Here is a 12,457-nt window from a genome sequence, read left to right as displayed (position 1 = left end):
TCTAATCATAGAGTGTTTGTTTCATTGTTAAATTTTCTATTGTTTTCCAAATATTGGCATATTTTTTCATATATTTTATTTGCCTATTAAAATTGAAAAATAAGGCATGTATTTTCTATTTTAATCAAACCCTATAGGTCAATACTCATTTGATACTATCTCACTTAGCATTTTTCTGTTTTTGGAGTTTAACTTTAATAGTTTATTTAATGCAATCACATTTTTACCTTAACTCTTATTTTGGATATTAACAAAAATAAATACAATTAAAATGTGGAAAATGTCTTATTTTCTCTCTGTATTTTCTCTAGGCAATGTTGAAGCGTACTCCTCACTGGAATGTGAAGTAACGTGGCAGCTGGGCTTCAATTCTCCAGAAAAAGGAGAATTTATTCTTCATGTCTTTCAAGGAAACGCACTGAAGCTAAAATGTGTTGCACAAGTAATTATTTTCCTTGAACATGGTTTTTGTTTTGAGGGCTCTGAATCGGTTGGGTATATCCTGGTGTGTATAGTTACCTATATCTAGAATTAACTCTGAAACGCAAGACTTTCATGCCAACAGTACTAGTTTTTTGTTAGAGCCTCTATAAATATGTAATATCATCATGGGAGCCATTGAAATGAAATTATTTTATTAAGAGTCACAGAAAATATTTTCAGAGAATGTACTTGACGGATTAAAAATGTGAGTAAAGGGAAAGCTGTAATATGCAATTTTAATCTTTTTCTGGTACAGTCCAGAAGGCCTTAACTTCATGACTCAATCACCAAGCATGATTTTACATGTGTACCAAATTTCCCACTCAATGTTCTTAGAAATATTAAATAAGCCAAATGCTCTTTTACTAAATCCCATCTATATTTCTAGGACATGATGATACTCTTACATATTTCAGCTGTGAAGGAGTTTTTAGCCTCAAGAGATGAGAAATTCATCTACTTTTACTAATTTTAGTGATGGCAAGTGACAGAACTCAGTATGGTTTTTCATCTAAGCCTAAAATAAGTTGGGTCCTACTGCTTTTCATTATGTGTAAATTAGTTTTATTCTTTCAAAAACTGTCTATTGAAGTATAACATGCACGTGTATATGTGTATGTGGAGAAACATGAAGTGATTAAATAAAATATTCATTTGTTTGTCATTCATTTATGAAGGCCTGATTGGTTTATTTACTCTTCTGTTAGTTTTGTTTGAAAATTCATTGTTCCAATTACCTGGATAATATTCTTCAAATAGATGTAATTATAGAATATATTAAAACCTATGACAATAACAAATAATATTTCATAAGTGAAGACAATAGGGTCAAGAACACATAATGAGAAATTGGAAAACTTGGAGTCTAGTTTCCCTTTGGCTATTGTTTACTTTCCTGAAAAATCAAAGAGGTGGATGATACCAACATTTCCAAAAATCAGTCTATGTTGCACTAGTTCTGTGAGGTGCTTTGTGTGAGATGAGGAGGGGGAGTCCTTTCCTTATGTGATTCTGTGGATCTCCATTTTTTGATAAGCAAAGTGCTCATTATCAGTATGTTAAGCCCTATGAGTAGACTTCTAGTAGAAGCATGCCTGAATAATTTCATTTGGCACCTTCTTTTCCATACTTAGGTGAGCCTTCAACTCTTTCCTTTTGCACAGCACATGCTAACACCTTGTACATAGTTGTGTAGATGCTGTCTAAGATCGCTTTCAGTGATTAATCTACACAATTCTTAGTCCTGGATCTACTTTCTTAATAGAATTATCTTACTCCTCTTGCCTTCCCTAGCTTGGGAGTGTATTTTAAATATTCCATTCATTTTCCTTTCTCTTAAGCACTCCACAAAATCTGGTAACACTTTTTATTTTAAAAGTCACTCTGAAGCTGAAAAAAATTGTGTCATACCTTAAAGTGAAAAATGTATTTTTTATAGCTTCTTTACCTTCTCTTCATTCCCCATGCGGGGAATTGACCTTACTTCCTTGTTCATAGTTAGGAGTTTTTTCAACTGTAAAGAGACCACACAAGATTGACACATTAAAAACTACATGTTTGTTGAAATATATTTATACATGTTTCGTGGAGTTGGCGAATGTTATGTAATCATTGTATGACTTAGACAAAGTACTTAATCACCCTAAATTTTGGTTTCTTCCACTGTAAAATGTGATAGTACCATCCATTCATTCATTTAACATTTATTTATTGAGCCCCTACACTGTACTAGGCCCCATATAGGCTCTGCGTATTTAAAGATGGATAACATAAGCATAGTCTAGCTTCCCTCTGAGCACTTTCTGGACTGGTAGACCATAGTGGAAATGTAAGTAAAAATTAATCATATATCTGGTTAATACTGGGTACACAATAATATTATTAGTATTATTATTCCCATTATTTATGATTACCATCAGTATCTAGATATTTTACCTAAAAATATCTAAATATCTAAATTCTAAATATCTAAATATTTAATTATTATTACAGCCAAAATATCTAAATAAAATATCTCCTATGATGTTATTACCCCATCTTAACTAGATTATTACAGATTTAGTTGAAATTTTGGAAAATAAAATCATTATACCGTGGGTACTTTTTCATCAAAACTAATATATATAATCCTGATTTGTGATTTATTTTGCATGCTAGAACATACTGAATAAAGAATATAGGAGTATTATAATTTTTATTTTATTTTCTTTTAGTAATTATATCTTTGGTTAATATATATTCAAAATTAGAATACTTTATTTTTGTGACCAAAACAATTAAAGTATTTTATTTACCATTAATTTAATTGTATTTTTTCTTTCCTCCTCTCGTTATTAGCTTGGTCGCACCAAAGTATTACTTTTGCAGCCAAGGATACTCTTTAGTAATTGCCCTCAAGGTTTAACAACTTGGAGGAAAGCCATTCTTCAAAATGTAGGACAAAACCATGCTTATTTCAAGGTAACATAGGATGCTGGTAATTTCTTATTTGGATCAGATTACATGGTCATAATACTATGAAGTTAATACTTTATTTTTCACTTTTGCTAATTTTTAGATACTTCACATGAAATTTATCTGAGTATAGTTCATCTAGTTTGTCCTGTTAATTTCTTGTAAGAACAATTTTTCTCACTACCTTCCTTAGCCTCTCTGTTTCTTCTCTTTTCCCTTTTATTTTTTCTATTATTTGGTTTTATTGAAAAAATAGATGTTTACGTTTTAAAATATACATTATTAATTAATGTTACACTCCATATTTAGTTATATGATTTTCCTTTTCATTTCACTCTGTAATCAGGGCCATTATGGTAGCACCCGGGACCTAGATCAAGGCCATTCTGGAGAGTATGTTTATGGTTGTTGCTTCTGATTTAAATGGAAAGAGGAGCAAAGTGGTGATTTTTTTTTTTTTAATTGAAAAATGTAGTAAGACCAGCTTCCCCTTCCAGTAATAGTAGTAGAAGTTAGCATTTGATATTTTTCATTCAAGCTTTACATTAATGTGTCTTTTCCTGCCCAAATTAAGTCTTTAGCAAAACTGAAAAATGAGGATGCTCTTTTCTACTCTGCTGCTTTAGAATTAATTCTTACCTACATAGTCTCTTTGTTCCTTTGGTCCCAAAAGTCTCTTGGCCATTTTCCCTTTAAATTATTCTAGCTTAAAGCATGGTAAATAGGTTTAAATTGCCCTATGAAAATCCATACAATAAATAATTGGTAAGTTACTTAGAACTTTTCTGAAGATCAAAATGATATCTTAGACATTAGTCTTTCTGTCAAGGAGATAACCAATGGATTACTTCATCATCCTACCTCCTCAGTAACATTATTTTGAGATTTTGGGATCAGGGAAAGACAAACTCTCAAAAGTAGTATGTAGAATGTTGTCATCTTCTCGAACAGAAATATCATCTTTGTAAATTTTGCTGTCTTGAAAGCACTCCAGATAATAAACTTCAGCATCCTATTTGAATTGGAAGTTGTCACTACTGAAGATTCTGTTTTCTTGGATAGGGTTGCAATTTCTTGTTTTAGTCCAAACTATTTGTACCTTTGGTATTTTCAAACACTACTACAAAATCATTTTATGACCTGTGCCTGGAAATCTTCTCTCTAGGTAGTGGTGTGGAGGCTTTCCTATGAAAACTTTGAAACTATATTCTTAAAGAATAATGTAGCTTTTCTACAAATTTTCAATTACAGGTTTGTAGTCAGAATCTGTTGCCTACCATTAATATTATTCCATCGCAAGGAATAGTTCCATTTGGGGGAATAACTGCTCTCAATATCTCCTGTAAACCCACTGTGGCAGAAAAGTTTGATACAAGAGCAAAGGTATGTCCATACATATGAGTTTTTGCACCTTACATATGTCTATGTGGGTTTGTTGGTTGTTTAAGTTATCTATAATGGTAGGTATAATGCTACAAAATGGAGTACACATGTTTATTATTAGAAAACTTGTTTTAATTCTTTCTTCTATTGGGAATGGTATTTAAAGTTACAACATTAAAGAGCAATTTTCAAAACGTATATTTTTTTAGAAATTAAGTTAGCTTTAAAGAAGTAGAGTTTTTGGAGATTAAAAAAAGCCACTTACCTTTATCATCTAATGAAAAATTGGATAGCAGAACTTGGAGAGGATTTGCAGAAAATATTTTTGATGAAGTTGGTAATGGAAATTTCTACTAAGTTGAAATGGATACCTTCCATCAATATGAGGCACTTTCTTATGAAATCACAATGATATTTGTCATTTCTGAGTTTTGACGAACCCTAGATAGCCACAGAGAAGAGGGTTGCTTTTTTCAAAGCATTAGTTAGGTAGATTAGGAAAAAAATAATCAATTTTGCAATGCTAATTCTAAATAGTCTTAATAATGTGAATTATGTGTAATTGCTATATGATTTTAACATCTATATTTTAGAGCACACATAAGATGTTTTACTGCTTTATGTTCTGGGAATTATGTAAATGAAAAATACTACCCTGATATTAGGCACTTCTCTAAGTGATACATAAAATACATAAGACCCGTATGTGTAAAATTTAATTGTAAAACTCAAAGACTAGCGTGTTCTTGGTCAATCTTATGATCAACTGTTTGTATTTACTCACATTAAAAATAATATATACACTGTTTTCAGATCAAAATGAATTAACTTTATCTTACATTTTTTCCCTGAATGGACCATAATAATACATGAGTAAATAATAGGTAACTTAATATAATAAAAACTGATTTCCCCAACCCTTGAACAAATCACTTAAGAATAATATCTTATTTTCATAAATAAATGTGTTGAAAATGTTTATAAATTATATATTGTGATATATTATCTCAGACTTGGGTAGAATACTTTTAAACACAATATTCTGGGAAAAATTAAAAAAATGGCCACCAAAAATATAGGTTTTACTAAACTTAATTCTCACTATATTTTAGAGGATTATGCTGTTTTTTTCTAATCTTATGTTTATTAATATTGTAGTATAATGAGACTCATTTATTCATTCAACATTCACATTATGCACCAATCTCTTGTAAATGTTAAGGATGCAATGATGAACAAGATAACCAGGGTCTTTGATGTCAAAGAGTTTACAATCTGGTGGGGAATATCAACAACTCAATAAATAATTAAAATACGCTATAATAAGTATTGTGATGAAGAAATGTAGCAGGCTAAGGGAGTACACAGGAGAGATACACAACCCAGTCTTAAATTATCAGAGACAGCTCCCTAGGGGAAGGTATATCTAAAAGATACCTGAAGTTAAGAATAAGCCAGATTAAAAGGATGGTAGTAGGGTGTAGGGGGAGAGGAGGAAAGGTTATTCAAGGCTAGCACGTGTTAAGGCTTGTGTGAGAGAGATAACTGTAATGCAGCCATAAGAAACTTAAAGATTAACATGACTAGATTATACTACCAAATGGATGATAGTGGGAAAAAATGTACTTATATGACCCGTGTAAGTTTTAGGTCATACACGGCCTTATCAACATTAAGAAACCCAAGCTTCATTTTAAGAGGTAGAAGCTTTAACTATGGGGATTTCACAATGAGATTTGCATTTTTTAGAGATCACTTTGGTGATAGAGCAGTAAGCTGGGACCAGAAAGATGGAATGCAGAGTTATTAGTCTGTTGAAGAGGTCCAGGCAAGAGAAACTGGTGAGAAACTGATAAATACATGGGGATTGGTGATTGAAAAGGGGTCCCATGTAAATAAGATGGGTAAGTCAAGGCAGATGGTGGCAACATTTAGAGAGAAAGAGATCAGAGTGTGAGTGACACCTATTAGAGGAAAATGTTTGCTTGAGTTGGAGGCATCTTTTTTATCTTCATGTAGAGATGTCTAGTGAAGAGGCAGCCACACATATATACTGGTCTGAAGGCTGACGATTCATCATAGAGATGAAAGAGAATTTTTCTACTATCTCTCTATGGGTCCAGATGTGTGTAAGTGAACCAAATATATAATTGAGAAGTTGGAATGATAAAAGTTGAAAAAAATTGAATAAAGAAAAATATAGAGGAGAAAGGTGAATTGGGGTTGATTGGGAGAATATTACACATCACAGGCTTGAAAGTCTCTTCGATATGTGACATCCAGGAACTATTGTCTCTGACAATGAGTGAGAAAGCAAAGGAGAGAGGGAGTTGTAAAAATGAGACAGATGAATGAATTTATGGTTTCAGAGGTTGTGCATTTATGAGGAGTGATGTTGTCCAGGGTGTAGTTTAAGTCTCTAGAGATGAAAATGTCAACAGACCAATGGTCTAGGGTAGTGAATAAGCTATGACAGCCAGGAGTTTTGGATGAATAAGGAATGATTGGGAGGTGAGTAAAAGGCAGCCATAGGGAGTTGAGACTTGTGTATGGGGTGTATTAATGAAGAACATGTCAATTTGTAATTTCTTCTGAATCATTAAGGTATGCTTCTTTTGATTTTAGTCAAATATGTTTTTTATGTATTATATACTCTGAATAAAATGTGGCAATCATATAGCATTATGAATGCAGAAACTTTAATAAGGCTATCTAGCTGGCATATTGATTTTCCCAGTAACTCTGAAAAATGGTATTTTATGATTTCTTTGCATATAAACAGTATCAATGATTCTGTGGAAGAGTGAAATACACTCACTTTGCTTTCTTAGATATAACACATATTTAAATTTAAATCTAGACCTTGACTCATTCCTGTGCTAATACAGGGCTTCCAGGGAATTATATTTTTACACTGCTGAGACTGTGCTTAAGCAACTGTATGCTCAGATACTCCATAGTTCTTATTTTGTAGGAATTATACAACTAAATTCTTAATTTGCTATCTTACTTTTCTTGGAAGTAAAATATTCAGGCAGCCCTTAGTTTAGCTGCTGCTGCTTTCAAGTTCGTGATCTCGTGAAAAAGAAAATACTTGATCTCTGCAAGAGTCAATTTCCTCAGTTTAAAATTACGAGTATTAACAGTCGTTATCTAATAGAATATTGAGTATTAAAAAGGATTTCACTGTATTTAACCCATATACACAGCAATTTTTAGCTGCTATCATTACTATTATGGTTGTTGTGCATATTCGCATCTTTCCAGGGGAAGATATATACGGCAACCATTCTCCTGTTGTTTGTTTTTTAAAAATTTTGAATAATGTTTTGAAATTAGAGAAATAAAAATTGTACTGCAAGGAGTGGCAATAAAGTTTAGTCAAATAGGTAGAACTCAGCATTCAAATTCACAAACCATCAACTAATCACATTTATGGTGGTTCTAAGGGGTTAAACACTCACTTTTCTTAGGAGTATCAATTTTACAAAACAAGAAATAGGATGACAATTACCAGAAAAGTCTTGTACAGTTATAATGTTACTATTATTTAAATGAAAAAAAAGTTATATAAATGCCAGGTAATACTTCAGCAACTTATGATTATATTTTAATGTGGTTTCTACAAAGTTTTGTATTTCTCCTGAATAAGGTTGCTATTCGTCATGCGAATGTTATAGACCTTAGGATTGGTGGATCTGCTGAAATTGCTGATGTAGAAATCGATCCTGTGAGTATGTTACTTATTTGTGTGACGAAACTCTGAGTGTGGTGATTTTTATTTGTTATGTGTTTCTAGTTAGCCCATTTATGTTTAAAAATATTTTCCAATGTATAATTTTTAAAAATTGCTATATATAAAGTTAAAAATAACAATTAATATATGTCATATAAATGTAAGTGATGAAACAGAATATTGAATGAAGGTTTAAGAATTTACCACTGCATGTAAGGATCAGAACACTATCAGTACCATTAAAATCATCTTCATTATGATCCTGTCCCTTATAAGAGATAACCACTTGCCTATAATGATAACACATAAATATGAATATGAATGCTTTCATTGTTAATTATTTAGTTTGTTTGTTTTTGAGCTTTATAACAAAGATGTACTATTTGTAGCCTTTGGTGAGTTACTTTTACTTAAATATTGTGTTTCTAACATTCACCTAATTGTGTGTAACGGTATGTTAATCATTGTCATACTGCATAATAGTTATTTGTGTAGACGTACTATAATTTACATGATCATTCAGTTGTTCATCCCAATAGGTGTTTCTGTTTTTTTTTTCAAACGCAAAAACTGTAGCTGTGAACATTTATATGCTTATCTTCTGAGGTACACATACAAGAGGTTCTCTAGGAATGGAGTTATTGAGACAGAGTTATGAGTGTGTTTGACTTCACAAGACTATTCCTAAAATTTCCTCTCTAATTTCCATTGCTCCAAATTCTATTATTCTACAAGTTATATTGTCAGATTTAAATTTTGCCAATCTGTTGAGTATAAAATGATACCTCACTGTGGTATTGATTTGCATTTTCTCAACTAGAGTCACATTTATGTTTGAATTATCGTATGTACTCTGAAAAAATTTTGTTCTAGAATTGATAGAGTGCACACACACACACAAACACATACACCAGTTTTTTGTTGTTGTTCTGGCCAGCCCTTTAGTGTTTAGATCTGGACTTACCTATTCAAAGAAACTTTCCTTGATTCTTCAAAGTAGGACCCCCCCATTGTGACATTTTTAAGGTATTACAGACATCTTATGCCCTGGGAAGATCACCATCAGAGCAGTTGTCATATTATTTTGGGGTTATTTGTACTTTTGTTTTTTTCTCCCACTAGTACTGTTAACACCTACTACCTTATTGGTGTGGAGCTAAATTGAGCAGAAAAATGATGATAAAGAGGTCAGCTGATTGCCTCAGGTCGGGGGCTTACTGCTAGTCTGCATTTAAATGGCATCACCAAAATTCCAGTGTATAGCTTTAACTTATACTTTTATAACCTTTCTTTATTCAATGGTGAAGGCATAAGTCCGGGTAGACTAACACATACTAAGTTAACTTGTCCAGGGCTGTGGTGATTCCTGGAGATGAAACTCTGTGGTATCCAGAGTGGTTTTTTTACATTACTATGGCATCCTTCCTTGAAAAATATTAGATAATATTGAGTCTTTAATCACTTTCTTTTCTCATCCTAAAGTCATTTTGGGCATGCTTTGCATGTTATGGTACAATTGAATAATTTATAGCACTTTAATATATTTTATCAATATTCCTTTATTTTATAGATTTTAGACATAGCTGACTTAAAAAAATAATATTCACACATCACTAGATATTTTTAGCCATACATTTATTAACTATACAGTAATGACTAAGGCGTTGACTATGTGTCTTAATAACAACTAGGACATTTTACTCAAATGAGCACATATACAATGCTCATTTGCATATATGCTTATTTGAATGGGATAAGAAGAGTGATTATTTTTACATATACAAAACATCAAACTTTCGTTTTCCATTTTGGATTTTAGAAATTTTACATATACAACTGCGTTGACATTTTAAGTGAAACAAATGGTAGCCAGTCTACCTTCATATGGAATTCTCCTCGATACTAGGATGCTGTTGTCTCAATCTCCTTTAAATGCTGTATGTAATTATTTCACTAAGAAACTCCATGGTATTTTAGTAACTCTACTACAAGGAGGAATTCTAAAGAGTTTTGTGATATAAGCACGTGCCTTGTGTATGAGCTACAGCTCAGATACACTTAATAAGCATTCCTTGTTTATGTAAGGTAGATGTTGGTTAGGTGCTAGGGATACAAAAATGAATCACGCTAAGGTGCAATAGAAGAGACAGATAAGTAAATAAATACATAAATAAATTATGTGATATCATAATGTAAGTAAATATAAGAAACAGAATTGGTCCTGAGCACAGCATGATTAATTGTGGTTTATACAACTAGGGTTTGAAGGATGTGTAATATTTTATTAGGCAATTGCAGGTTATAGAAAGGCTTTCCTGACAGAAGGGGCACCAAAAGGGTGAAGACACAGAAGGGTGAAGCATCAGGTATTGGTTGGAAATGCCAAGTCATACAGCTTGTTGAAATATTAAGTGATAAGGTGAGAGTGGGGCTAGTTGAAGCTGGAACATGAGGAAGCAGAAGGCCATGGTGAGCTTTATGAGCCCTGCTAATGAGCTTGGACATGGTCCTATAGATTGTGAGAAACCATCAAATTTTAAAACAAGAAGTGATATGATCAAATTCTTACTTAGTTTAAATATGGCTTCATTATGAAGGGGAGAGTTTGAGAAAAGTGAAAATCTAGAAACTAAATGAAAAGTGATGATTTACTAATTTCATATAGTTACAATATGGACAAGAGGTGAAGAAAGGGGAAGAATTAATAGGATTTATTAACTTATTACATGTAGGAGGCATCTAGGAGGTAGGGGAGAGGAAGGAAAATGTGACTAATTTTTATAGGGTTCTGCTCTGCAGTTAATATATTTCCTTGATAAACATAACGTTGCAAGTTTTAGTTTATGTTTTCATAAACTATTATTCTATTTTCGAATAATTTTTATTTTTAAATTTTAGAATGTATTTAATTTCGGTGGCGCCTATATTGGTGGTACCCAGACTGTTCCATTTGTAATAAAAAACAAAGGTATAACACGTGCCAGAGTGGAGTTTAATCTAAAAGACTTTCCCGATTTTTCAATGGATCTTAAAGACAAATCAGGTATATATTTTGTATATAATGGTATTATTGTAAAAGGAAAATAGTTTTAAATTGCCCTGTGGTATAATTTCTAAAACTAATTCAATCAAGGGAAGTTATTCTTAAATGTTTTTTAATGACCACTGCATGTTTTTCTTACACTCTGTAACTCATCATGGTTTTATTTGTGGAAATACATCATTATTAATATCAAAACACTTGGGTAATACATGAAATGTAACCGTTCTTATTAGTGGGTTAAATATGGTAAGTATGTTATATATAAGTATATGCCTTAAATGAATATAAAATTATGAATCATTTGTTTTAATTGCTCAATAATTTTAGATAAATGTCTTTGGGGAGCTATCTCTATGTATTTACTCATGTATTAGATATCTTTATGTTAAATTAGATTTAAACAAAATATGCATTTTTATAAGTGCATTTTATCTGTTTACTCCATGGGTTGTCAAAATAAGACCTATGAACCAAATATGACCCAACACCTGTTTTTATAAATAGGGTTTTATTAGAACACACACAGACCCATTTGTTTGTATAATGCTTATGGCTGCTTTTATGCTATACTGGCGGAGTTGAATAGCTATGATAGGAACCATATGTCTCACAAAGCTTAAAATATTTACTATCTGGATTCTTACAGAAAGTTTCCTAATCATTGGTTTAGTCATTTGTTATTCATTAAATATTTGTTGAATCCCACTTACAGGCAAGATAGTAGCATTTGAGTCCATAAAAATAAGTAAGACATCTTACATATCCTTAAAAAGTGAACAGTAAGTCTATCAGTGAGGTAATGGATATGCATTTGTATTATTTATGGACTCTTTGAGGCGTCAGAGGTGATCTGACTCTTTCCTGATCAACTTTCACTGGAAAGGGAGTCTCTGAGCTGTTACTGGGACCTCAGATTTAGTTAATTACTTGACCTTGTGCTTTATTCCTATTTGTGTTCATCTGAGTATGACTATAACATGCTTCTTGAACTTTGGAGTTATTTTTTAATGAGTTTACTGTCACTGTTTTGCCGATTGTATATTTGTTCCATGTATAGATATCAGTTTTGCTAATTAGAATCTTGGTATTTAGAACAATTCTTTACCGAGCATCTTCACATAGCCCTGCACAAATATTTTAGAAATTGATTTTTGATTGTTATGAATATATGTACTTTTTCACCTCTTATAGAAGAATTTAAAGACCCTGCAGTTCCTTATATATATTCTTTGGAATTAGAGGAAAACACATCTCTGGAATGTGGCATAACATTTTCTCCCACACAAGTAAGTTCAGTTTTCTATTCCTCATATTACTGCAATTATGGATATTCCTAACCAATAACCTATTAAAGATCA

The 12,457-nt window shown here is 31.9% G+C and overlaps 1 protein-coding gene across 3 annotated transcripts in view; it reads left to right on the top strand.

The window, feature by feature from the left end:
- CFAP47 (cilia and flagella associated protein 47) overlaps positions 1-12,457 on the top strand; it is a 446,504-nt gene that overhangs the window by 69,604 nt on the left and 364,443 nt on the right. For all 3 annotated transcript variants that reach the window (XM_031660417.1, XM_031660416.1, XM_031660418.1), the window contains exons 16-21: positions 312-442; positions 2,821-2,943; positions 4,189-4,320; positions 7,973-8,050; positions 10,955-11,099; positions 12,291-12,385. In XM_031660417.1, the coding sequence (XP_031516277.1) occupies positions 312-442; positions 2,821-2,943; positions 4,189-4,320; positions 7,973-8,050; positions 10,955-11,099; positions 12,291-12,385 (704 nt within the window). The remainder of the gene's footprint in view (positions 1-311; positions 443-2,820; positions 2,944-4,188; positions 4,321-7,972; positions 8,051-10,954; positions 11,100-12,290; positions 12,386-12,457) is intronic.

Source organism: Papio anubis, chromosome X, assembly GCF_008728515.1.
Source record: "Papio anubis isolate 15944 chromosome X, Panubis1.0, whole genome shotgun sequence".
NCBI classification, from domain to species: domain Eukaryota; kingdom Metazoa; phylum Chordata; class Mammalia; order Primates; family Cercopithecidae; genus Papio; species Papio anubis.
Note: the sequence above shows the minus strand (reverse complement) of the source record. Positions and strands in the feature narration are given on the sequence as shown.